Here is a 26,875-nt window from a genome sequence, read left to right as displayed (position 1 = left end):
GCAATTACTTGCGTATGCATTTCTGCACCAACCCTGCGATCATATTTAAAGCCGAGACAATAGGGTTTCATATTATTCCGGCATTGTAGCTAGTCATTTTTTAGCGTTCTTTTTTTCCTCCAGTCAATTACCGCCTACAATGCTTGAAATTAATTCACGTCGATCGTTTCGGCTGAGTCAGAAATTGGAATCGTAGAATCGCGTAACAGCAGCTGGTTCGATTTCAATTTGATTTTTAGGTAAAACTTACATTAGTCATCGGATTTTGCATTCGTTAGAAAATGCGTGAAATTTTCAGTTATCCACCACGATAATTCTCGAACCGTGCAAAGAAACGCGAATTACAATATATTGATTCAAATTTACGGATGATATTCGTGATGTCGTTAGAGGAAAGAAACGGTTCTCAAATGTTTGAACGATTTTGAATAATTATTACCAGCTTTTCACACTGAAAATGAAAAATTGAAAGAGGTTTTTTCGGCGGGATAGAAAGATGCAGCGGGAGGAGGAGGAGGAGGAGGGAGAACTCCGGGTATCATTCCTAAGGCAGCGCGTTGTGACACCTGTTCGAGATAGTTATCTAGATAAAACGGAGCGCGAGATCCGGGGAGATCTAAGGTAACCGGCCGCGTGGCAAAGCCGACAATTTCCGAGAGTAGCCGAGGAAAGGAAACCCGTGTGAAGCGGTGCTCGGCAGTTGTGTGACACACCTCGGTACGTGCGGTTCGTTGTGATAAGGTGATACGGTGATACCGGGTTGTGTGTACAATCTACACGGTGAGTAAGAAAAAAATAAACGAAATATATCCACTGTCTGATTGCGAATGTCGATGTGTGCCTGTGTGTGAGATCGCTGATCGAATGCCGATATCTCAATTCGGTTGTTGCGCAATCTCGATTAAAAAAAAGCGCGTTTCCCGAAATGCCAAACGTCACGTTTAACCGTGGAATTGCTTTTTATCCGACCAATTGACACTGCTGGTTAATATTGAAATATTAACTGGAATATTGATGGTAAAATTTTGAAATTCTGTGAAACGCTCATATTTATTCGATTTATTATAATAACGAAAATTAATCGGTAATATCACTGAGGTTTCAACGCTCGGTTGTAGTTTCCTGATTGTTTGATCATTTTTTATATACCGATATTCGCGTTAGTGATAAAGAGTTTTTGTCGCAGTTTTTGTAGGAAATCGCTACGAATAGGACTGTGTTATTCGTGAAAGTAAGATGACGTACTTTTGATTAGAGCACTGCTGCTTCTACCTGTACACTCTCAGGTACACGCAAAGAAAGTAAATATTGACATGGCGGCCTAATGCTGTCTTACTGTTAATCCCCTTTACAACAGTTTGCTACGGCTCGCGTACGTTTCGAGTCGTTCGAAGTATGAATTGCGGGAGTGCAAACTGTGAGGTGAGGTACCTGCGACATTTCGTCATAGCCACTTATTTGATTGTTTAACCAAAATAGAATTCTCGTTCCGTGCCGACGTTTCGAACAAAGACATTCTAGCGGGAATGAAAAATATTTTGAGTCGTACGAATATTTAACAATCGTTCGGCAATTCGACAATTCTTATATATCTGCGCGACTCGTGAGATTCTAAACTGTGATACCGATTATTTTACTCAGTCAGCGCGATAATTATTGCTGCGGAGCCTGTTCCGTAGGGATGGACGCCGGTCTGGAGTGAAATATAAAAAGTGTAGGAATAATAATTGAAAGAAAAACGAAAAGCACTGTGGAACTGATCGTCGACGGGGACTCCTTCCGCCAAGGACACGCCATCCTGGTCATAAACGAGGTGTACTTAGGACGTGAGTATATGGTTGATCTCCACTAGCAGCTGTAAGCTCTTTTCAATCAAGTGAAATTGAAATTAGAAACTACGGGGATGATTTGCCGTAGGTACCTGAAAGTCGGAAAATTAAAAAATCGTGCTGGTTTTTCCATTAATAAAATAACACAAAACTACTCTGCCTTGGCAGTGAATTTATTGATTTATCGAAAATATTGTAGGAAGTACGGTGATTATATAATAGCTCGACATTGTTCGCAATTGAAAGGGGCGGACGTTAGCATATCGATTCAAACCGTAGATCTTCAGTGACCGGAACTCGTCGCCATGTGTGGTGAAAATATTCGTTGATTGTAGGATCACATTTTTACACAGGCTGCGTTTACTTTTATTGCATAGTACAAAAAACGAGAATTTATTTGTTTGATGGAGAAACTTTGAGCGAAAATTTAGATCACTTTGCACCAATTACTGCAGTATGCATTGAAAATGATAATGTTGCGAGAGTATCTCGTGCATTTAAAATCATAGTCTCGTTTGACGTCATTCGATTAAAAAAAAAATGGAATTTTCCTTTCTACCGGCAAGCCGAAATACAATCCTGCAGCTCATTTTTCGTACAATGCATTACGCAAACCGTGATAGGTCCTCCATACCGAGAAGCTAATGTTTCATTATTAAGCTGTATGGATGTACCGGATGTTTACTTGAGGTAGTAAAAATACGAAATTCCTCAAAGTGCACAACTACTGTTTGAATCGTAGTTTTGCCTGTAAGCGTGTAGTTTGACCCGTTATTTGGCCTTTCATATTTCTCCCGACTCGCTTGCGGATCACGAAATACGGTAGCTAAAGGGAAACTCACTGAGCGTAACAGAGAGTGAAAACAAGAACCGACTACGGCTAATTACCCGAGAATTAAAAAGCAATTACGCAAGTAGCGTATGGAGAACTTTATTAAAGACGTCAAAGGTACGCATTGCGCTAGAAAATTATGAAAAGCAAATTTTTCCTCCAATTATTTATAGCACCTGAAGACAAAACAAGCTTCAAACGATCGTTGAGCTCACTATTGCCGACTAACAATAAACTAAGCGTTGCCTGAGTTACAGATCCGATTCATTTCCTCGTGCGTTTCGTCTTTTTTTTTTTTATCACCGATCGTGTATCATCATGCATGGCTTATAAAAGGCGCAAAGCATGTAGTTCGTCACTGTGCAAACGCGTTGACTCAACACCGTTTGCCTGATGCTACAGGCATGCTAAAAAATTTCGTGTGATAACGGTGAACTGACAGTGGAAAATTTATCAAACAAATTCGGGCAATTCGTGGCGGAAAAGCGACATTTTCCGTTCTCAATATCTGATCGGCGATATTTTTTCTCACCGGTATTAACAGCGGGCGATTTAACGACACCCGAAACTGCAGGAAAGCACCAGATCAGGTAGAAAGTCTTGTGGTCATAGCAAGGACGCACCGTTCTTCTGCACAACCCATTGCTAACGATACCGTTCAACGACCATCTCTACACGATTAGGTATAGCTGGATAAACACGCGTTACCCATATACTTCTGTCTTTCCGTCTTTCTCTTTGCACCTGTCTTGCACAAGCGCCATATGCTAGCGTGCAGACAGACATTGCGCTGCAGGGCATATAGGAAGCCAATTTGCGCGAAACAGAAGAACACACGATTATGCAGTCCCAAGAGAGTGCGAAGTGAAAGAGAATCTTCATTCCGAAACTGTCGTTCTGAAATCCATTTCTTTATATACATTTTTCAAATTATTTTCTACCGCGCGAAAGTTGAATTGGAAATTTTTTCCTACGGACATATATATGAATCTTGTGATCTATGAGCTTTGTTTTACCGTAACTTTGGGTTTGATTCGATCGATGCACGGTATCTGGCGTTGGTTACAATGCCCGCAACTCCAGCCACGTTTCCTTTGTTATCTCACAGAGAAAGTGAAAGGGATGGATGGACACGGTTGCATGGAACACGAACGACGCTACCTGAATGTATAAACTAGTCGGTCCACCGGATACTAAAAGTAGTTTTGCCCCGCTGGAGCTGGTTGTGTTGTACAATTTTCTTTGTCTTTTTTACACCGGAGCTAGTACGGTTGCTTAGGTGCAGCAGCGTTCGAGCCGATTCCATCTCTCGATGCTGATGAAAATTTCCTTCGATCATGCGATCCGGATATCAAGTATTAAAAAATTATCTCCTGGTCGTTGAAGAGATTTTCGCGTCAACTTTTAACGCGACTTGACGTTGAATATCATCTTGCAAGTATTGCAAGTATAAGACTGGCGAACCTTTCTTCACCTCACCTATTAATTGTCTGTTTACACGGTAAAAAACAGCGTAATTAGCACGAGCTTGTTACTCATTCACTCGTGTGAAACTCTCTCGTATATATACCAGAGAAACAGTTTCTCTGTTTCCAAACAATGGAACGGTACCTCGTTCAGGCTTTTTTAAAAAATTTCGCAATCACATCAGAGCCGCGCATGAAAACGACTTGGTTATTTCCTGGCGCAGACGCGCTCATCGAACTCGCAGTGCGTGCAATTAAACCATCTTTACCGAGTCGTGTAATACTCGTTGTCATTCCCTCGACGTTACGTAGGTGCAACTATGCATGAGCCCATGAAAAAATTACACCAAGTTAAGGTCGATTACGCCGAGGCCAATTTCATTCCATCCCCACACACGACGATTACTCCGCTTGTGGTGGATGGTCAGCGTCAATTTTCAAGTTCAATCGCTCCTCGCACGAAGACCCTTCCCATTAAATTTGTGTAGATCAAAACGCGGCGAACTTACGTCAGTGTTTGGCTCCCTCGCACCTTCCTACGCCCTTACCTAAAGTAGAACCTGCCCACTTATTCAACCGGTTTTCGACTCTCCGAGTCCTGAGAACAGCTGACGGGTCCTGCAACCTATATTATCACAGGACATTGTACCACTGTCTTTGGAATTGCTCGGGCGATCGGTTATCGATATTTTCAATTGGGGATTAAGACTACATTAGCAACTGTGTTAGAAAGGTCTGAACCCCATTAGTTATTTAATGACTGGATTTAGGCATAGAACGAAATTGTCGAAGAGAAGCGAGCGACCAAAGTTCTACACGAATTAATTTTTCCCGGAATCCGCTCCAGCTTCGACAATTTTCAACGGATTTCGACGAAATTTTTAAGACAACGTTCGATTCGATTTATGCTTTGCAACTAATGTTTTTACCGCGACTGCTTCCAGCCGCGTAAAAAGAAAACGAGTGCCACGTAATTGCACTTGAAAAGACTCGGTAAAAGACATTAAAACTATAACCCTGAATTATTGCACTCGTTACAACAGTCCTTAAAACTCCTCCGTGTCCCAAACTGCAACGCGTGAAGTGGAAACCAGGTCCAGAATTCGATCTTTACTCCTACACACGTGACCGTCTATTTGACGTATTTCCCCGAGGTCACGACCAGCGGCAATTCCGTCTCTTCTCACTTTCTAATACGTTTAACATACGATGTAATCGCAGCGTGTCATGAGTCATCGGAGTGATAATAAAATCCGTTCACGTGTATATACAAGACGTAGACGAGTGAATGGTCGAGAAACAGACCGCTCCACGATCAGCTGTTCGATTCGTAGCGCGCGTGGGTTTAACTGTAAAAAAAAGTGCGGGCACTCCGTGACCGAGCGGACAATCGCGACAGGATATTTTTTATTATATATAACTGTAGAAATGACGAGGGCAGACATTACTGTCGCAATAAACCGAGGATGATTACGAGATAAGTTCTCCTCCTCCTTCTCTACACCGCGGGTCGACGAAGTGCTCGAGGTGTGACCATAAACCGCGTCCACCAAACTCAGCACTCTTGCCGTCGTTGCACACGGCGTGGTTTCCTCCTCCGGTACCTTCTTTTCGGTCCCACGTTTTTTCGCCATGGTCAACGAACCCTTTCCGACTACCAGACGGGGCGATCTCGATCCGTCGAATCCGTTGCCCTCGCGGACTCGTGATTCTTGACCTTTTCACGTTCACGTTCACGTTCACGGAAGTTCTTTCGAATGTAATTCACGCCACTCGCACCGCCCGGGTCAACTCAACGTCGAAAGCACCTCCGGCTGGCTGTTGACACCACGAAAAACGCACTCGCGGTTAGCCATCCGTGTCTCCCAAGTTCCTGTGGCCCCCTGTCTGACCATTCGCTTTTAACCCATTGTACTATTCACTACCGTAGGACAATACGTACGTAGGCATTATCCGCATTTCCTGCCACAGGAAATCGACGTTCCGGTAGGAAATATCCGCCCGTCACTCCGATATTGAACAGCCCACGCCTTTCGCCGGCGTATCGATCTTCGGATCTAAGGGAGCTTTCGTGAATAGAACTCAACCTTTCCGAAGAATCGAGTCTTGTGAGTCCCTCTTAGCTTATCGATGATTACGACTTGTACAGAAATTACCAAATGAAACTATCGCTACTTCTTGACTGTAACGTGATAACGTGATGTATATATATGTATACGCGGTATTGCGAAGCTCGAGTTCTTGAGGCGATTTCAGCCGGCCTGAGCGGCGTACATGTGCATTCTAGATGCTCCGTTATAATCATAATTGAGCTAATCTCCCTAACGGCCGGTCGCAAGCAGCAACGTAGTGGATATTTACTGTTGGACTCTTTTCGAACCGGTTTTATACCCGCCTTGGTCGCATCTATCGGTCTCCGTCGAAACGTTTCGTTTTGACAGACAGTAACCCGTTTGAAACTGCAGACGAGAATAACGCTCCCTGTTTCTGGTATTCGAAGGAATATTCCAGACACGCAGTCATTCGGAGCTTCTTATCAAAACATTATCCGACGCCAAGATACCGCAGCGTTCGCCGTTTACATCATCGACCACCAGATACGTATATTTCTGGCATTTTGAATATCCGCATGACTGAAATACGTATAGAACATCCGTTTTTGACTGAAGATTTTTCGTGTTTATACGTGTACGTGGAAACCCTCGATATTTGAACTGTTAAATCACATTTTACCAAGTTCCATTTCTGCAGTTTAGCAGTTTCACTTTTTTTTTTATTAAATTGCCATTGGTGCGGTACGTTACGTAACGCCAACAAATGTCAGCGCGATATTTTCTGACCTAAATTCGATAATGTCAAGCGTTCTATTCGTAACTTTGTATTCGAGATGTTGAGAAATTTATAACTCGTTGGAGATTCACTTTGTCCGTGAATTCTAGTGATTCGATAATTTGCGAGTACCTGGTTAAAAAACATTTGTTGCAAATTCCATCTGACCTGCAGGTAAAACTGAAAAATTTTTCCTTCTAAGAAAAGAAGACAGATTCGTACATAAAATTAATATCGCGCTGAATACTCAAACGTTATCGCCGACTGACTTTACGAATTTATTGGCAAAGCGAAATATCCATGTTCCGCAGCAGTCAACGACCGCTAATACGAGTCTAGGCAATAATTTGACGCAATAGCTTGGCAAGCATTCGATGAAACGGTGAAATAACTCCAGCGAATAATGTCAGCCGTGGTTTATTTACTGCCCAGGTCTTTAAATCGAGTTACGTGAATATGAATTGATCAGGGAAAAGTTAAGATATTCCGTTATTAAAATCTATCGCAGTAATCTGACTGCAGGACACTTCGTTTGCTGTTTATTGGGACTGCAATATCAGCGTGAGATTCGTTTATAAATAAAAATCTGTTTTTAAGTAATCATGTATTATACCTTTCGAAGGTCGGTGTTATCGAAATTACTGTCGAATCACATTGAGTACTTGTCAAAAATGAAAGATAATATTGAAACAGCGTCGTCGAAACCTCTGCGGTTTCTAATCTCATCGTGCCTTCTATATTACTTCATCCCTATTATAAATAAAACAGCGCGATATCACAGCCAGTAAAGATCAAGCCTCAAAATACCCGCGGAATTGTTTTTTGACCTGAAAAATTTGCCATTTCGTGTTTTTCTCACTTTAGCGATTCGTCATTACCGATGGATTGGACAATGAGACTCGCGATCGTTTTCTTTGTTTCGAAAAATTGAACGATCATTCTGCAAGCATTACGGGCTCTTTGGGACCGCCGACCGGTTGCTGAGCAGCCACTTTGATAATGCGATAATAAGATAAGCGGCTCGCGTTATCCGAATATCGCTTCAATTGTTCTCACTCTGCGGTAGCAAGGCGACGCCCGTCGACTAGTTTGAAGTGCTTTTCAGTTTGCTGCAGGTCGTGATTGTGTCAAATACTCGAGTGTTCCAAGTTTCCTGTTTCGGAGCTAAAACGCGGAGGTTGAAAAAAATGCCTCCGAAAAATTCGGCCGTCAAGTAAGCTAACAATTTTTTTCCCCCGTAATAACACTATCCCTAATTTGACTGTAAATTACCACTTTCTCGAAGTCTCGATTTTGCAGACTGTAATTAACACCTGGGAATAATTCCTCGTCTTACTGTTTCTAACGGCTTAACCGTTAAGTAAGAAAAGTCCAAGTAGTACGCTTAATGGTGACAGCGAATTGAATATTGATAAGAAAAAAAAGTTTAGAACAAAGTTTACGCCAATCAGAAAAGACCAGCTACTGTAACGATGATAAATTAGGAAAGCGTAAACAGCGAGGATTGGCATTAAGAAACAAAGTGAAAACACGGTGTAATATTATGTTGACAAACCGATGGGTCACGCGACCGTAAAATACAATTATCCGATCCGTTCGCCGGCAACGAGTGAAAGTAATTACGCACAATTATCAAAAGAATTGCGAGGAATAAAAATAAAAAACAAGGCAAAATTTTAAATATTAAAATCAGGGTCTGACGGTCCTCTGAAGTGTGCCGTTATGTCGACGTTGAAGCAGCACTAGTGCTAAACTTTTACTCGGTCGATAGTACTTATAGCGCTCCGTCTTCATGCACGTATGCTTGTTTGCGAGTGTAAGCTGGAAAAGAAGGACAGCAACCCAGATATATAAGGAAATTACTTTATCGTGTGTCGGAGCACATTTGTCATAGGTTTTCAGCCACGTTGTAACGTTGGGATATTTTGCGAAAAGAATCTTGTGACTTGCATTATAATCGATGTATCGATTGCTGCCAATTAACGGTATTAAGCATTCTTTGATAGACTGATAATTGTGATACCGTCGATAATTAATTGCTGGTTGTGAGTTCGATAGCGACATTAGTGAGAGAGTTATCCTGAAGAGGTTCGTAAGCAAACAAGGAGAAAACGGGATCGAGAAACGGCGAGATAAGGGTGTTTTTAGAATCAGGTTTCAAGGCCTATAAGCTCAATACCCAGTAAAGTAAGCATCTTGATTAGGCTTCGATCTCATCGCGTTATATTGCGATAGATATAATAGATCGAAGTAAAGTTATTTTCGAACTCAGCCTGAAGCAGAGAAGCTCGCTGATTAGGAAAGACGAAGGTATAAAACCGCGTCGTCGAAGGCACATAGGTACATACACAATGAAATCCAGGTCAATCCCGATAATGGAATACCCAGATCTAACGGATGGCCATTGAATTTCACCCGCTATATTTAGACGGAGATTATAACACAACATTCGCGCACGTAAATGTCGAGAATCACATGACTCGCTTTTATACCGCCTTTCTTATCATTCATCAGCGATGACAGATACCCTCGTGTCCTTGCCACGCGAGGAATCTGTTCTAGAAAAGCGTAGAAGGTCTCTTGTAAAAGGATTCGTCTATCTTTAGCTCGGGAGGGATGGAGAACCAGCAGGTATGGGTCAGGGACCCACAGGAGGGTTTCATCATCGGCAAATTTGTCGACATGGTCGATGGTGACGCTCTGATAAAGCCTCTGGACGCCAAGCTTCCCCAACGGACATGTCCTTTGGACGAGGTTTACCCGGCTGGCGAGTACGCAGCGGACGTGGAGGACAACTGTAAGTGTCAATTCAAGTACATTGACGATGCACGTTTAGGAAAATCGTTACTTCGCAGCCTTGGGATTGTCTGAAATTCAGTTATTAAATCATGAGAAAAAAAACATGTTCATATTTTGAAAAGCCAACTCTATGAAAGTGGTTCCAAAATTGTACAACGATTGATTCCATCATGTTTCGTCACGTTAACGTTACTGACTTCGACGTGGTTTAATATGACCGTTGTTCAGGTGCTCTGATGTATCTGAACGAGGCAACACTGTTGAACAATATCCGCACGAGATACTTCAAGGACAAGATATACGTGAGTTTTAAATATTGTTTAACAATCAGTTTTCTGTAATAGTTCGGTACAGTTTTTTGAAACCGTCGAATATTCACTCTGTTTCAGTCCTACGTCGCCAATATTCTCATCGCCGTTAATCCCTACTACGAAATGAAAGATCTTTACTCCACAAAGACATTGAGATCTTACCAGGGAAAATCCCTGGGTGAAACTCCACCCCACGTTTTTGCAATCGGTAAGATTTATCGTCGACTATTTTCCCGAAGGGTTTTCACAGGTACCTTGCTCTGTTTGCAGCTGACAAAGCCTTTCGGGACATGAAAGTCCTGAAACAATCTCAGAGCATCATAGTGTCCGGTGAATCTGGAGCGGGAAAAACTGAATCCACCAAGTACTTGCTCCGCTATTTGTGTGACCTTTGGGGTTCCACCGCGGGACCTATTGAACAGAAAATTCTTGACGGTGAGTGGCGAGCTACGTACCGTGAAAACAGTCATTTCTACCCTTATTCGATCAGAGTTACAACCCAATCCTGTTCATCCTCTTCATGAACAGCAAACCCGGTGTTGGAGGCGTTTGGAAACGCGAAGACTAAGCGGAACAACAATAGTTCTCGTTTCGGTAAATTCATGGAGGTTCACTTCGACGCCAAGTGTCAGGTCGTGGGTGGCTACATATCTCACTATCTACTAGAGAAGTCACGAGTCTGTCTGCAGAGTTCGGACGAGAGAAACTACCACGTCTTTTACATGATGTGCGCCGGAGCGCCGGCTGACCTCAGAGCGAAACTCGGCATCACTAAGCCTGACGATTTTCAATATCTGAAGAATGGTTGCGGCCAGTACTTCTGCAGCTCCGCTTCGGAGAAGAAATTGAACAACGCTCAGAAGAGCAAGGACCAGATCAGTAAGGGCAGTCTCAGGGATCCGATACTCGACGACGTTGAGGGATTCACCGCAATGGACCAGGTATACATTTTTTCTTAGATTTTATCAACAGCGCCATCGATCTCACATTTGGCAAGAGCTTGCAAGAGCTTGCAAGTCTCCTAGCACCGATTTACTGGTTCCCTTTTCATCGGCACTTTGAGAATCATACATCACCACTAACATGTTCTTGTTGTTTTAAAACGCTGGATATGGATTTTGTCTCGTCAAATAGGAGAGAGCAACGGTAACAAACGACTTCCGTCACTCCGTAGGTCTTAGACGACTAGCGAGTTTAGTGGATGGAATTTTTTTCTAGAAAAAGTAGGAATCCTGGAGGCGATCGACATTCCAATCGGTGCTGAGTCTTTTACTCTGTCTTTTATTGTTTCCCTGAAACCAGGCTTTGACGCGACTGGGTTTGACGGACGTTGAACGGATGGAAATCTACACGATGGTGGCGGCCGTTCTTCACCTCGGCAATATCACATTCGAGGACAATCCGGAGGATACGAAAGGCGGTTCGAGGATTACAGCAGACTCTGAAAAGTCCGTAGTAACCACAGCCACTCTACTCGGCGTCGACGCTGACGAATTGAGGCAGGCTCTGGTCTCAAAAGTGATGCAAACCAGCCGCGGCGGCATCAAGGGAACGGTTATCATGTGAGCATTGATGATTCTGCTTCTTTAATGTGTCTGGGTGGTTTATCAATAACCTTGCGGACTTTTCCAAGGGTGCCACTGAAGGTCTACGAGGCATGCAGCGGGCGCGACGCGCTTGCTAAAGCGATTTACAGCAAACTATTCGACCACATTGTCTCGCGCATAAACAAGAGCATTCCATTCAAGGCTTCCAGCTACTACATTGGTGTACTCGACATTGCCGGGTTTGGTGAGTTCTCTTATTCGACGCTTCGTAGCCCTACGACGCAGCAATGGGTCGTTTTCATTGTTGAGAACAATGTATTTTGCAAATTTTCAGAGTACTTCCGAGTCAACAGCTTCGAACAATTTTGCATAAATTACTGCAATGAGAAGCTTCAGCAATTTTTTAACGAAAAAATTCTCAAGTACGAACAGGATCTCTATGCCAGAGAGGCGCTCAACGTACCAAAGATTTCCTACGTAGACAATCAGGATTGCATAGGTGAGCTCACTGTCAGGAACTGACATGAGTTAGCCACCATCTGTTTTGCGATTATGCTCATCTTGCACATTTCAGATCTTATCGAATCGAAGAACGGTGGAATATTCAGTCTACTCGACGAGGAATCGAAGCTTCCGAAGCACAGCTTCGCCCACTTCACGAGCGAAGTTCACAGGTCTTGGAGTGGTCACTTCAGGATCACGTTGCCTCGTACTTCGCGACTCAAGGCTCACAGGGAACTTAGAGACGATGAAGGATTCGTGATCAGACATTACGCCGGTGGCGTTTGTTATCAAACGGTAATGTAGCGGGGTATTTTATTTTTCCGAGGACCTAGATTCAGCGTTAAAATAAGCGACTCACAAGTGGAATCGAGACCAAGCAATTCTTCAACGTGGGCAAATCTCACGCGGCACGTAATCGCGTTTCTTCGCCCACGTGAATATCACATATGTACATCTCCCACGTTTTCGCAACCACGATTGGCAACTTTCATGTAATGTTTATCTCGCGAGATCAGTTGTTGTTCTTACAGTAATCGCCGATGAAGTCATCTGACTATAAAACAGTTATTGCTGTAGATGAAACGGTCGATTTTATCACGGCTTCCGGAACTGATTTCATCTTTATTTGACAAACTCCTTTCAAGTAGCTATCTTGATCATTATACATTGAACAATTTTTTATTTCCGTTAATTGTAGTTTATTTGTTGAGGTTTATCAATTTAACCCAGCTCACTAAATTTTCAATTGTTTTTAAATTTCGATTTCAGAATCAATTTATCGAGAAGAATAACGACGCTCTTCACGCCTCTTTGGAGGGTCTGATCCAGGAGAGCAGCAACACGTTCCTGAGGACGAATTTTGCGAACAACACTTGCCCGAAGGGTAAATTAACCTTCATCAGTGTCGGTAGTAAGTTCAAGACTCAGCTAGGCGAACTGATGGACAAGCTCAAGAACAACGTGAGTATTGCACCTCGCTGGAAACGTGCACAAAATTAATTTCAATACGTTAACAATGTCCTTGCGAATCGATTATCAGGGCACGAATTTCGTTCGTTGCGTTAAACCAAATAACGAGATGGTCGACCACCGATTCGATGGCAACAGTATTCTCGGCCAGTTACGATGTTCCGGAATGACATCGGTCCTTGAGCTCATGGAGCATGGCTACCCAAGCAGAGTACCTTTCCAGGAACTCTACAGTATGTACAAGACGTATCTGCCTCCGGAATTGGTCAAGCTGGATCCGAGATTCTTCTGCGAGGTTGGTTGAAACCCCACGACGTTTGTTTGTCGTCATTTCAAGTTCTCCAGTGAGAAATTAAACGACGACTCTCTCCAGGCGTTGCTGTACAGCCTGAAGCTGAACCAGAAGGACTTCAAGTTCGGGATAACGAGAGTGTTCTTCAAACCGGGAAAATTCGCGGAGTTTGACAGGGTGATGAAGTCCGATCCCGAGAACCTGAAGAAGCTCGTCGCGAATGTCAAGAAGTGGCTCGTCAAGTCCAGGTGGATAAAGGTCCAGTTCTGCGCCCTATCCGTCATCAAGTGTGAGTATCCCTCATGAGCATTGAACTAACGAGAATCGTGCCCGGCCAGATTGTACCTTTTATTATTGGTATTCGCAGTAAAAAATAAGATTCTTTACCGACGACAACATCTCATTATGATTCAAAAAACGGTCCGTATGTACCTCGCTAAAAAGCAACACCAGCCTAGAATCGAGGGAATAATTAAGATACGGAACATAACCAAGCAGCTGGCTGACATGGAGCAGACGGCGAATCAGCTCAAGTCGTCGAAGGACAGCAGCTTGAAGGATATTAAGAAATTGAACGCTGAGCTGGAAGCTGCCAGGGTGAAGATCAAGGTAAGATTCAGAGCTTCGGTTCGTTGACGGAAGTAACATGTCGACTTAAAAAATGGTTTGCCTCCCACCCCGATAGAGCGATACAAAAATCAAGAAACAGGAGATCGACAAACTGGTCGCAAACCTCGTCAGTCTCATGGACAAGCAAATGAAGGGACTCCAGGAGACTGTGAAGAAGCAGAAGATCGCTGAGGAACAGGAGAAGCTTAGGAAAATTCAGGAGGCTATGGAGTTGGAGAAGCGAAGAAAGGAGGAAGCGGAGAGGAAGCAGCGCGAGGAGGACGAAAACAGGCGAAAGAAAGCGGAGATGGAAGCTCGAAGGAAGGCCGAGGAGGAGGACAGGAAGAGGCAGGAAGCGGAGAACGAAAAGGCTGCTGCAGCCATTCAGGTAAATTCTCAATTTACAATAATTTAATTTTAAAAAATCGAACCTCAACGCAGACCCAAATTTTCTCTCGCTCTCTGCCGCAGGCCCAAATCGACAAAGAAATGATGGAGGAAAGTCGATACCGCGAACAACTTGAACAAGAGAGAAGAGACCATGAATTGGCGGTCAGATTGGCCCAGGAGTCCAACGGCCAAGTCGAAGACTCTCCGCCGCCGATCCGAAGGTAAGCCATCATCGAACGTTCGCCAATGTATCGGTGCATTTTCGATACGAGAATAGAAAATGAGGTCTACTTGCAACGAGACTTCATATAATTGTGTGGCGGAGATCGAAAGAAATGATTTTTAATGCTGATCGTTAATGGTTGTTCCGGTTTTTAACGATGTTTTATTGAAATCATTTAGCGGGTCAGATGTACGAGGACCTCCGATCAACAACAACAAACTTATAAGGTATATTTAGTAGCGTTTTCAGCGACTTTATAGCATGGACTTCTAACACAACACTAACAGCTGGTTGCATCCGATTTGACTTTTCCTCTTGTAGTTTTTGTGTAACTCTGTTATAGATTTTCTCGGTTTCACGCTATCACGTAACTTCTATCGCTCGTCTCCTTTTTTTTTTTTTTTTTAGTCAAATTCAGAACTTCATCTCTCGCATATTTCCTTTGTTGAGAAATTACACGCTATTATTATGAATGCAGATACTTATTTCCTTTAACATCGTTGATGGAGTGATGAAAATGGCCTTACTTCGAATTATCATCTACGATTGATAGTATCATGAACGAGTTCTGCTTGCTAATGATTAGAACATGTTTTTAACTGTGTGCGTTGTGATTTACTTTATACTTACAACATAATCTAACTAATTTTCATTTTCCGTCTCTTTTTCTAAAGGTACAAAACAGTTTTCAGAAATCTAACAATTTGTACTTTATACCGCAGCGCATTTCGTAAGAAAATTTCGTTGCTAGTTATTACCAAAAAATTTACAACATCCGCAGATCGGAGAACGTGCGAAATCACCAGGCAGCAATGAGCAACAAGAAGTACGATCTCTCCAAGTGGAAGTACTCCGAGTTACGTGACACGATCAACACCTCGTGCGACATAGAACTCCTCGAGGTTAGTATCAGCAACATCGTCCTGCGATCCACGTGAGAAAAAGATCTCGAATGAAAATATTTCCCATCCCATAAAATCGCAGGCATGCCGTCACGAGTTTCACCGCAGATTGAAGGTATACCACGCCTGGAAGGCGAGAAATCGCAGACGCACGACTATGGACGAGAACGAAAGAGCGCCCAAGGCAATAATGGACGCTGCGGCGAGGGCTCCGAGGACCCCGATGAAGCAAGCGATCACCGAATCTTCCCAGAGATTTTTCCGCATCCCGTTTGTCAGGCCGCAGGCTGCTGGACAGCCGGAAAATCCGTACAGTGCCGGAAAACGCGGATGGTGGTACGCCCATTTCGATGGACAGTACGTAGCTAGGCAGATGGAACTTCACCCCGACAAGCCGCCGATTCTCCTTGTTGCTGGTATGTTGAAATTTTTATTTTATGGGTAGTTGAGGCGATAATTTGACCGGAAAAGAGTAAGAAATTCATCGTTTGATCCGCTCCTCGAAGATGTATCAACGAACATTACTGAGAACCGGTTATCAACAGCGTCTGTGATGAATGATAGTCGTTGCAAACTCAGATTACCAGTGAAGCACAATTAACACTGGGATCAAAATTACTATGATAATATGACGACTGTGCACAAGTCACGGAATTATTGACCATGAAAATTGCGTAACATCTCCCGGATGAAAATATGATGTACCGTGAATTAATTAAACTGCTGATTTGTATCAGATACTTGCCTACGAATCATTGAATGACTTCACTCACGATCAGAGGCATCTTTGTTGAAGGAATGTTTTCTCAATTCTCTTATAAAATCTAAACTATTTTATTTCGAGTAGCTAATTCTCCTTGAAATCTTGAAACATTCGCGATCATTTGTTGGAGTAGTTTCGATTTTGATTTAGAAACTCAAGGGTAGTAGCTAACGTAAATAAAACAAAATTGGCAAACTTTTAGGTAAATTTTTCGGGAAGGATTCTTTTCTTTTTTTTATTCTTGAGCGACGGATCGCGTAATGAATGGGCTTGAAATTTCACAGGTGTCGACGATATGCAGATGTGCGAATTAAGTCTCGATGAAACGGGTTTGACGCGAAAACGTGGTGCTGAAATACTCGAACACGAGTTCAACAAGGAGTGGGAAAGAAACGGTGGAAAACCGTACACGATTCCGAGTGAGCGTACCAAGTGAAATGCATTTAACGGATGAAAACTTATTGCGGAAAAGGAGAGAAGTAGGCAAAGAAATAATGAAAAGAATTATCAAAAAATCCGACCGTTGCATAATTAATTCATCGACTGTTTTTTCAAGTGAAAGAAATGACGGTAAAGATTAGCGATTATCACAAATTACTAGACTTATCGTATCTGTATTTCAGTACAATAACTATCAACAATATGAATATTGGTAAAAGAGACAGATGAACTTGACAATGGAGGTCACAGTAATATTTTGACGGTCGATTAACGAATCCGATTGCGATATTACGGGGTTAATAAATTTCGACGGGATAAAAGCTCGCAATTCTTTTCACTACAAATGTACGTAAGAATGATTTCTATGCTTTCGGATTTTCACTTTTATTTTATTCTCTTCGTTTATCGTAAATATTGCCAGCTTAGGTGTGGTTTGAAATTACGTGGAATGGTAAAAATATTAAAGATCGTTTACGCAAAATACAAACATGTTTGCCATAATATCATGCTAATTTAATAGCAAGCAAGATGCGAAATGGTACAGTATTAATTCCGTAGACTCAACTCTGCTCTTTCGATGATGTTCATTACAGACGACGATAATATCAAGGGCAATAAAATAAATCATTATGATAGCAGTAATTTAAGTGATAATGAATAATATATATATACATGAATCGTTCAAGACGTGCCTTGCCATTGGCGTATATTAAAACTTATTGAGAAAACGCCGATGAAAATAATCAGTATTTACTTGCATACATACCATATTAGACCGGTCCGCCTTCCTCATTAAACTGTTTATGATGAACAACAAATCCCCTGCAAATTTCAGCTTGATCGGAGAAAATTTAGAGGTCCCGCTATCGATTTTTCGTTTTTACATTGAAATAACGCGTAAAAAAATGTTTACGTTAACTCACGGTCGATTTCGCGTGAAAATATAGACGTGAATGAAAAATATCAAGAGACCTTATTTGTACTAAATGTTATCACGCACAAAAAAGTTCTCTTGATATTTTTCATTCACGTCTATATTTTCACGCGAAATCGACCGTGAGTTAACGTAAACCTCTTTTTACGTGTTATTTCAATGTAAGAACGAAAAGTCGATAGCGGGACCTCTAAATCTTCTCCGATCAAGCTGAAATTTGCAGGGGATTTGTTGTTCATCATAAACAGTTTAATAAGGAACGCGGACCGAGAAAAAAAATTGTTTTTTTTTTGAACCGGTCTAATACCATGTATTATAATAAATATATTCATATAAATTGAGATACGTTCGGTTAACTTTAATTGCTTTTTTTTTCTTTTATTTCGTTCCTGTTTGTCGCAAACAAAATCAGTGAATGATCGTCCAAATGATGAGCGCCTCGAAGCTCTCGTTGATTCAACTATTACTTATAAAAATAATTTGGGTTATTGAAAAAACAACATTCTAAATATTAGGTATTTATAATTTACGCGTCATTCTAAGTCTTGTTTAAAAATTATTATTATTATTATTATTAATATTATTATTATCACTACTACTCGAGTTTGAGAGTAGCAATAATAGTATATATATATATATATATATATGTATATATATATATGTATATATATACTATGTCTTAAATAAATTTATCCCGGCAAAATAATATCGATTCCTATCTACCGACTTGTATAATACGACATGTCAAAGGTACGTATTTTTGATTTTTTATGATAAATTTTCATATTATAATTTATTTAACAATAATATTATCATTTATTCATCGTAGTGCAAAGACTTAATATATCACTATAATTTTATTTAATCTCTAATCACTGTGCAAAATAAGGCCAATTAAAGTTTTTCATCGTTCGTTTGAATGAGAAACGTCTTAAAAAACATACCCTGTCATCGTAATATAAAGCTACTCTGTGTAAATTTCACCTTCTCAGATTCAGGCTAAACAAACATTTTGAAATATTCACAAGTCCTGTGCTCGCGAATATTTCTCAAAATGTAAAACATACTTACTAAGAATAATTGTCAGCACGGTGAAGTTTGAAATTGTGGTTCCAAAGTGAGGATGGTAGAAATTCAACGCGATTATGCAATCGGAGTAATCCGCATGTTCTCGATCGTGAAGTGTAATGAAATATCGTCAAGCACGGTAGAAGTGACACTTTTCATGTAAATTACGCTCGTATCTCGCTAGAAAATTCCGCCGAAGCGGGACGCGGAAGTGAACACGGTCCGATAATTACACACCGCGTATGTCGCGTATCAACGTATGTTCGTCGTGTTCCGTTAATTGTAAGTACCACTAGGCTGTGACTACAGACGGTGGTATCCATCCGCCGAAGCCTTTCTCCAGTTCCTTTGCTACAGCTAGGCATAATCTGTCCTGCATTGGGGCTGCTATCACCTGTAAAGACGATCGAAAAACCCATTAGACTAACAAATGATAGAAGGTACGAAATAATGATCCAAGAGCCACCTTCATCAACACCCAGTGTTTTTATATTTTTGTTTTAAATAAAAATTTCCACGCCCAACAGTAGTCTTGAAAATATATTTTTACTTCGGAGTACTATTTATACCGTTTTGTTTTCACAAAGATATTCATAATCAGTGAACCGGCTCAGATTTGATTACTCTGTAGAATAACGTATCGGTTCGACGACCCTCAACTTTACGTTTTTGAAGTCGAAAACGTGGGGAATTTATTCCTGCATGATGTCAGAACGACAGGAGCAACCTTTTGTTTTTTTTTTGGCGGGTTTGAAAAGAGCCTCATGCTCAAAAATGACATCATACACTCCGTGGATCTGATGTAATAATGATTAATTAACGAGGCGCACGTGTTTAAGTGGAAATTCTTACCTGTAGCCCGACCGGCAGACCTTCGCTGTCTAATCCCATCGGTACGTGTGTCGACGGAAGTCCAAGGACGTTGCAAATAATGCAGTACAGCGTGCCAGCGAGCTGCAGACTAAGCTGACCGTGAAATGGTGCGGAGGTCACGAAGGTTGGGAAGAGGAAGACTCCGTCGTCACCGAGAAGGTCCTTGGAGAGCAGAGGCAGGTGAACGCAATTTATTATTATTTGTTTTTCTTTCTTGTTCTAGCATTCATTTACGCGGAAGAACAGACAGTAAATGGTCAGAACACGATGAATTGACGAAAATCGTTACCATGAATGTCCGCTGAAGTTTTTGCGCTTCCATCCTGAACGACGGCCGCCTTGAACGCGGGACCAACACCTTCACGTCTTTCATGAACTTGAAAAATATCGCCGATTTCGTGTGTCTCGATAGTCCAAAGATCGCTTTTCCAGCTTCTGACAGGGTGTTGCTCTCGTGCTGTTGGAGAACATGTGAAAAAACGGTTAGTGACGTCGGAGTTAAAACCTCGAGAAGCGTAATTCTCACCTTCGGATCGTCCGGATTCAACAGGATCTGCGGCATTTTGTGCATACCGAAGAACAGCACCAGGCCAAGTTCAAGAGAGTCCTTCAGCTGCCCGATGTTCACCTTAAACAACGATTGGTAAACAAACGGTTAAGACCGTCCGAATCAAATGAGAAATTTCTCAAGGCCGGACTCTGAATTAAGTCAGGAAATTAACATGGTACGTAATATTCCACTTGATCGCCTTGAACCTGGACTCGAGAATTATATTTTTTGCTGGTAGTGAAAGGTCCGATATGCGTCGTACCGTAGAACCTTTGCTACTAACTTGGCCAAGTTTTTTTTCCAGACAGTGAACAGTGTTGTTTACTCTCAGACTCTATTCAGCTGAATGCCGAATCAACGGACCTTTTCGACATCCGCACCCGCGACTCGGAGGTATTCAGCAGCCTGTTTGATGGTCCGTTTGACGTCCTCGTGGACGGGGACCAGGCCGAACGAGGCTTCGACCTCCTCCATGTACCGAACCTTAACGGACTTTACGTCGACCGGAGAATCGAGGCGAAGGGCTGCCGTGCAATTCCTGTCAGCCATCACTCTGACAGCCAATGCCAAGTCCTCGGCGTACCTTGTCATTGGTCCGATGACCAAGTAGCGGCAGAATTCGGCGTCGTCGACGTAAGGAAAGTGGCCCTCGATCGAAATGGCTCCTGGAAAAGAAGAGCGGCACAGTCGCGAGTACCAATCAGTAAAATTGACTTAACACCGACGAATGAATAGTTCGCAGGTATTTTACCAGGCGTTGGCTTGTGCCCGAAGACTCCGTTCAGGTGAGCCGGTAGTCGAATCGACCCAGCGATGTCTGATCCGATCCCAATTACGGAGGCTGCGGAGGTTAGAAGCGCGGCCTGAAAGAAGGACTGGTTGTTGAGTGGCATTGATCATCAAAAAAGGTGATTCTTCTTGGTTGCAATGGACTCACCTCGCCGCCCGATGATCCGCCGGCTGTGCGCCGAGTGTCGTAGGGATTGTTCGTGGTGCCAAAAACGTTGTTCTGGGTCTCAAATCCTAGGCACAATTCCGGTGTGTTTGTCACGCAGAGAGGAATAGCACCGGCGATTTTCAACCTCACGACGGGCTCGCTGTCGTAGTTTGCTTTGACGCCGGATCTGGCAAGGCTGAATCCGGTATGACTGAGACCTGATAAAGAGGTTTCGGCTTTTGGTTCTGTTTCGTCTTATCGGACCCTTAACCATGTTGCGAAATTATTATCGGGCGTAGAATCGACCCAAGTCTGCCTTTGCATGCAAATCGTAAGACTTATACCTTTCACCGCGCAGCTTTCTTTCACCGTCACCGGAACGCCGTAGAGAGGCTGCTCGGCCTCCAATTGCTTGGCGGTCACCTCTCCGGTAGCCAATTTTTCGTCGCATAATTTTGCCTCGCGTATAGCCGACTCGAAACGATCCTCGACCACCGCGTTGAGCAAGGGATTCACCTCTCTGATCCGCGCTATGTACGCCGATATCACAGCCTCGCTTGAGAGCTGAAATTTATTCGGCCCTATTTCGTTTTACCAATATTTGACGGGCTTCGAGTATTTGGTCTACGCTTGGTCGTCTCCGCAGATTTAGAAATATTTGATTTCCGACTTACCTCCCGTTGTCTTATTTTCTCGGCTATTGCCACAGCGCTTAGTTTTAGGATCGGATCTTTTGCCGCCGATATTTTCGACCCTGGATGACGATTCGCGTACCAAAAGAATGGACGCAAGATGTGGTAGAGTATATTCGACAGAAAGGTAAATAATCGAATGACCAACTCCATCCTGCAAAACGTTGATGAATCGGTAATTCGTGTTTGCCAATGAACGGTATAAATCAAAGGTCACGGGGCGGTGCATAAATTAATCGGTATTACAATCTATTCAGCTTGCTCGTTCTTGTCTCGATACTTAATTGTTTTCATTCAGTCCCTGCGGCACTTTGCAAACTAAACCGACACTTCCGGCAGATTTTTTGCCCGTCCTGTGCGTCATAAATGGTAAAGATAGTAAGCTATCAACCATATTTTGTTTGATTCATAGTTATTACAGTTTCTTTGCACATGCAATATTGTTTAGATAAGTCAATCTGAACTTTGACTTATGGATTTACTACTTATAACGTTCGATCGAATTTCAAATGAATGTTATTCAACCACTCGAAGTTCACTTCGTGACCAAGCAATTTTGAAGGTCAAGTAGCCGGTTTTTATGAAACACATGTTAATTACGACCGTCGAATTTAATACTGGATGAGTTGAATAAATTAAAACTACATTTGTAACGACGTTCATCTAAGCTTGAAGATCTTCAAACCTTTTTCACTTACTTAACTTCTGACCATGCAAATGCTGTGTATGTTTTTGTTTTCGTTTTTCAATCAAAACTTATACAACCTACGAACGTATATTGAACAACTTCGGTACAAGAACTAATTATTCACAAAGTGTCGTGACGATTTTTATACTAATATACTCAATAATTTCTTCAGCTTGACATAATTTTTGAAAGCGCATCAGCGACACTATTTTTAATAACGCGATGCATTGCGTGCAAATGGATAACTGATGTCAGCACTTACTCAACTCACAGTCGCGAATAAGTGTCGTGCGCAAGCCGAGAAAGGAAATAAAAAATACGCTGCACATTACAAACGAGCGGGGGGAGGAAAAAATAAATTGGTTCAACTTAGCGGATTGAAGATAAATTCTTTCTCATTGCCGTAGATCATAAGGGCCCTTGTACGCGTATGTAGTTCAAGTTTATAACCGAAAACAAGTTGCGCTGCCCTGAAAACGTTAGGCAATAGTTAAATTCGTCTTGAGTGGGAGGTTGCTAAACAAACGCTTACTTAGCATTACCGAGAGCGTTTGCCTCGTTAAAGACGTTACAATAGGAATTTCAAGCGGGGTTTTGATTCTTGGCTTTATCGCGAATTGATTTTATTTTCTTTTTTTTTTTTGTTTCTTTTTTATTTATTTGTTTGATTTTTTTTTCTTTCCAACCGTTTCCAGCGACACCGAAGTCTCGAATTACCTTTTGCAATACGCCGTGACCAATTTTCTGATACCAGGGTCTATCCGTATGCGTAGTCGCCCACAGCTCACCTCACAGTCAGACTCCTAAGAACGAGCTAACCTAGATACCTAGATTCAGATCTAGAGCTTCTTGATATCGCAGCTGCGTTGATCGCATTCTCTGAGGATTCTCCGAGCTCGGTTCGTGACTCAGAAATATGCTGTTTGTTAGTAATCAGCATTTCATCCAATTCGACCGTCTAGACTAACCAATTAATTGTACAAAGAAACCGCCGGGATATTGTGTTTTACTTATCGTTATAACACAGAAAATTAATTATAAGAAGTACGAATCTTCGATTTGATGAGACGATTTACTTTTCTTTGGATTCAAAACAACTTCGCAGTACTTGAAAATATTGTTCAACAATTTCTATCGGAAATCTTTAGCTCACATATTGTATTGCGATTTTAAAGCTCGAGGAGAAGCTTCGCAGAAGAATAATTTATACTCTTCCGCCTGGATTGCGTTGATTTTCAATAAAACCTTGCGTTCGCATCCGTTGCTTAATATGCTTCTTTCGCTTCAGATCTTTGTCGTTTCAACTACACATCTTACATGGCCAGCTGAATTAGATCGGACAATTTTCTGACTCTGTTGTATATACGCGGAATATGCTCTCATGAAAAGTAGCCGAACGATGTAAATGAGATGCGATCGTAGCCACGATAAATAAGCAGTAGGTGTATGCCTTGAACTTTTGTCTATAATATTTTCATATCACGACGTGGGAAGTGCTCAATTTGATTCATTGTCAACAATGTCCGAGTTCGTTACGAAGACCAGAGGTCTGTATAGAAAGATTTGAACGATTAATTACAAAACATTAGTTTTACGCGGATATGAGCGAGCATTCTGTGCGATAATAAATGACAAGTTATCAATAATTTTGTATAACACGAAAGTAATACTATCCGATAAATGCCTGTAGAAAATTACGCGTAGTTAGTTACTTCACGACCACTGACGTAACATGAGATTGCATTCTGTTGACAAACAGATCCGCACGCACAGCATTGCGAGGATCGCTTGAAATTGCCATAAATTATCATGGCTCGGTTATACTGAGAAAACTGTCCAGCGAATTTTTCATTTCAACAAACTTACGCACCTGCCCGAATGGTATTCTTGCAATGAATACACTCGCGTGACCGAAATGAGGAAATGTTATCGTACCAATTCGGCATCGTCACGAGAATCGCGAGTTGTTAAACATTTGAACGACGATTCAAACGTGAGGTCAGATTTTTAACCTTGAAAAATTGCTGACCATTGTTAAATATCGTCAAACGATTCGAGTACTGCTAGCGAATTCTAGCCTTCAACGTGAAATTGAGAAATCTAATATTTCTCCTGGGAACTTAGGTGTATTAGTATGTGTAACGTATTCTCTAACAATCTTTGTGCAATGTTGATTTTTTTTTCTTCACCTTGCGGTGAGCTGCCCATTAAATCGTCCGACTAGCGCAAACACCGACGGTTTATGCAGCAGTAAAACCGAATGCATCTCGAGTCCGCTGTACAAACTGCAACCCATATTAGGAATCCAATTTGCTAAAATTACTCGCGTTTGCAGTGCCTTGCGGAGAATGGAATGGAATGAAAGGGAATGAGTTTTACGGTGGTTTGCAAAGGCGGATTACGTATTCGTTGCGTGTCGCTGACACCTCGTACAGAAGCGGACATTTTTTTATTTTTTCTTTCCTCACGGTGATTCGACTGCCTTTGATAGCAACGTGTAAAGAAGTATCGACAACCGTTTCAACCTTTCAGCGACATTCGACTAGGTGGTCAACTTTTTTCCTGCATTCTTTAATAGCAAGTCAAACGATGATTCGGGTGCGCGATAAAATTCGTCTCGAATTATTTTTCAGTTGGCGATCATCAGGGTTTACTCGTGTAATATGCATACTTGCTTACTTGCCAATTCGCCGATCCTCTTATTTAATTTGCATGTTATGTTATACTTAACTGTCGAGAACAAGTGTAGCAAATTCATTACGGGCCAAAAAACTGCACAACGCATGTAAATTGGAAGCATCGGTATCAGAGAACCTTCTCGACCCGATAATCATCTCTACTTTCGATTTTATTCCAAGTAAATGTGTAAAAAACTGTAAGTTCATCTGTGTAATGTTTAACATTATAGCGTTGGCCATGTTATATGACACTGAAAGATTGTCGGGAACTCGGTCAAGATTCGACGACGTTCTTCACCGTCTCGCGACGATAACACTACGTTACAGATATTAATTAACAGTTTTTACAGAGGCTAGTGTGAGAAAGATCTCGCAAGTTGCCTTCAAAGATTTACTTGACATTGAGACTTGTTGTTTCATCAATGCTTGTTTTCCGTGTCCCACATCTCGACGCGGTTGGCCGCATGAATACGAGAAGCCCGGTATAATCGTTGCACAGTTATTTTCCGCATAATCGCGTACGAATAATATACCTGTATTGATACATATATATGCATGTGTAATTAAGAGATATTTGAAAAACAAATTTGTTTGGAAAATCAAAGCTTCTAAAATAGAAACAGCAGCCTCTAGGCCAATCTCGTGAACGGTGTGACGACGCTATAAGCAAGTTTTGTATCGTACGTATTATACCGTTGGAAAATGTCATGCGGATTTCGTGTAATTCGAAGCCCACGCGGGCTCGTACAAGTTTTACTTGAAATCGTGTAAATTTATACGAATTTTACTCCCACTAAAAAAACTCGCGTGACCTTTACACGGTTTGGTATAAATTTTGCACGAACGCGTACGGACTGAAAATTGAGTGAAAAAAATTTATGGTTCTGCCCTAAGAACGTGCGAAATTTCACACGGAAGATACTCGAAATTTTTAATAACGTATGTGCATTTGTGCGATAATGATCAAATTTTGTCAAGTATCGTACAGCAACTTCCACTCGACAAAATTTAGCATTGCAAAATCAACATTTCTTACTACTCTACTCAGACGTTGCATATATGCACAAGGTTCTTTTCATTATATACTTAAAAGCAAACAAATCTCCGGCGTGCGTTTAAGTGCTTCGCAAGCAAAATTTCCACAGATCACTGTCCACGACGTCGAAGTACATGGTGATACAAGACTTGGAAATCCATGCGAGTATTGCGTTACGTTCGGTATTAAACCGCTCGAAAGAATATGCGACATTTGAACGGCGAATATTGATTTTAAGAAAAGTTGCAACCACGTGAAAACTTTCGGTTTCTATAATCTTCGTGAACGAGGATGTAATACCGTGTTTATAAATGTAGTAAACTTATTTCGTTGCGCTTCGTTTAACAGACGTGGCTAAGCCATGGAGGAAAAACTGGAAGTAGTGCGGTCCACTTACTTTGATACACTAGTCGTTGAGATATCGCAGGGGCCTCTAATTGTTGACGAAGTGCTATGCGATCGCAGATAAGAGTGACCGGCCAGGAAATTCCTCGCGACGTCGGTTTATTTTAGGTACTTTGGAAGTAAGTTGTCGAGGACCTCGCAGTAGTTCGCTCTTGGAGGTAAGAACGTTAACTGAGGTTCGCGGATGGCCCGAAGACCCGGAGCACTCTCTGTTCACTGGACGAATGGCTTAGAACTCGATGTTTGGGCTTCAGAGGAAACCGCATGGTACGTCGCGCTGGCCAGTGACTGACTTAATGACCGATTAA

The 26,875-nt window shown here is 42.0% G+C and overlaps 2 protein-coding genes across 7 annotated transcripts; one reads left to right on the top strand and one right to left on the bottom strand.

Annotated features, from left to right (window-relative positions):
* The first annotated feature begins 672 nt into the window (after positions 1–672).
* On the top strand, positions 673–18,122 carry jar (Myosin heavy chain 95F jaguar). Of its 5 annotated transcripts, none has more exons than XM_046609083.2 (21): positions 673–780; positions 9,563–9,753; positions 9,984–10,057; positions 10,145–10,274; positions 10,337–10,501; positions 10,595–11,007; positions 11,201–11,212; positions 11,369–11,628; positions 11,700–11,857; positions 11,948–12,112; positions 12,188–12,411; positions 12,886–13,077; positions 13,157–13,381; positions 13,460–13,667; positions 13,746–13,987; positions 14,064–14,375; positions 14,459–14,598; positions 14,780–14,827; positions 15,382–15,502; positions 15,585–15,918; positions 16,550–18,122. In XM_046609083.2, exons 2-21 carry the CDS (start codon positions 9,573–9,575, stop codon positions 16,699–16,701), a joined length of 3,756 nt encoding a protein of 1,251 aa, XP_046465039.1. In that variant the 5' UTR covers positions 673–780; positions 9,563–9,572; the 3' UTR covers positions 16,702–18,122. The 5 variants fall into 5 exon arrangements, with proteins under 5 accessions (XP_046465039.1, XP_046465037.1, XP_046465040.1 ...); XM_046609081.2 differs by lacking the exon at positions 673–780 and adding an exon at positions 8,011–8,169; XM_046609084.2 differs by lacking the exons at positions 673–780; positions 14,780–14,827 and adding an exon at positions 8,011–8,169.
* On the bottom strand, positions 17,483–26,863 carry LOC124210764 (fatty-acid amide hydrolase 2). Of its 2 annotated transcripts, none has more exons than XM_046609088.2 (10): positions 26,560–26,863; positions 21,743–21,914; positions 21,413–21,632; positions 21,069–21,286; positions 20,883–20,994; positions 20,495–20,796; positions 20,108–20,209; positions 19,871–20,038; positions 19,561–19,743; positions 17,483–19,102 (listed from the first exon to the last, which is right to left on the bottom strand). In XM_046609088.2, the coding sequence occupies exons 2-10, from the start codon at positions 21,911–21,913 to the stop codon at positions 19,001–19,003; spliced, it is 1,578 nt and encodes a 525-aa protein (XP_046465044.1). In that variant the 5' UTR covers position 21,914; positions 26,560–26,863; the 3' UTR covers positions 17,483–19,000. The 2 variants fall into 2 exon arrangements, with proteins under 2 accessions (XP_046465044.1, XP_046465045.1); XM_046609089.1 differs by lacking the exon at positions 26,560–26,863 and adding an exon at positions 22,459–22,667.
* Positions 26,864–26,875: the final 12 nt, after the last annotated feature.

Source organism: Neodiprion pinetum, chromosome 1 (genome assembly GCF_021155775.2).
Source record: "Neodiprion pinetum isolate iyNeoPine1 chromosome 1, iyNeoPine1.2, whole genome shotgun sequence".
NCBI classification, from domain to species: domain Eukaryota; kingdom Metazoa; phylum Arthropoda; class Insecta; order Hymenoptera; family Diprionidae; genus Neodiprion; species Neodiprion pinetum.
This window is presented reverse-complemented; position numbering and strand designations above follow the sequence as displayed.

Bases quoted from the DNA above. Each gene is read 5' to 3' on its own strand.
- jar (XM_046609081.2), top strand. From the start codon at position 8,144: ATGCCTCCGAAAAATTCGGCCGTCAA. The intron at 13,078-13,156 runs GTGAGTATTGCA...ATCGATTATCAG, and splicing joins TGGACAAGCTCAAGAACAAC to GGCACGAATTTCGTTCGTTG. The intron at 13,382-13,459 runs GTTGGTTGAAAC...GACTCTCTCCAG, and splicing joins ATCCGAGATTCTTCTGCGAG to GCGTTGCTGTACAGCCTGAA.
- LOC124210764 (XM_046609088.2), bottom strand. From the start codon at position 21,913: ATGGAGTTGGTCATTCGATTATTTACCTTTCTGTCGAATATACTCTAC. The intron at 21,287-21,412 runs GTATAAGTCTTA...CCTCTTTATCAG, and splicing joins AGAAAGCTGCGCGGTGAAAG to GTCTCAGTCATACCGGATTC. The intron at 20,210-20,494 runs GTCCGTTGATTC...TCGTTGTTTAAG, and splicing joins CGGGTGCGGATGTCGAAAAG to GTGAACATCGGGCAGCTGAA.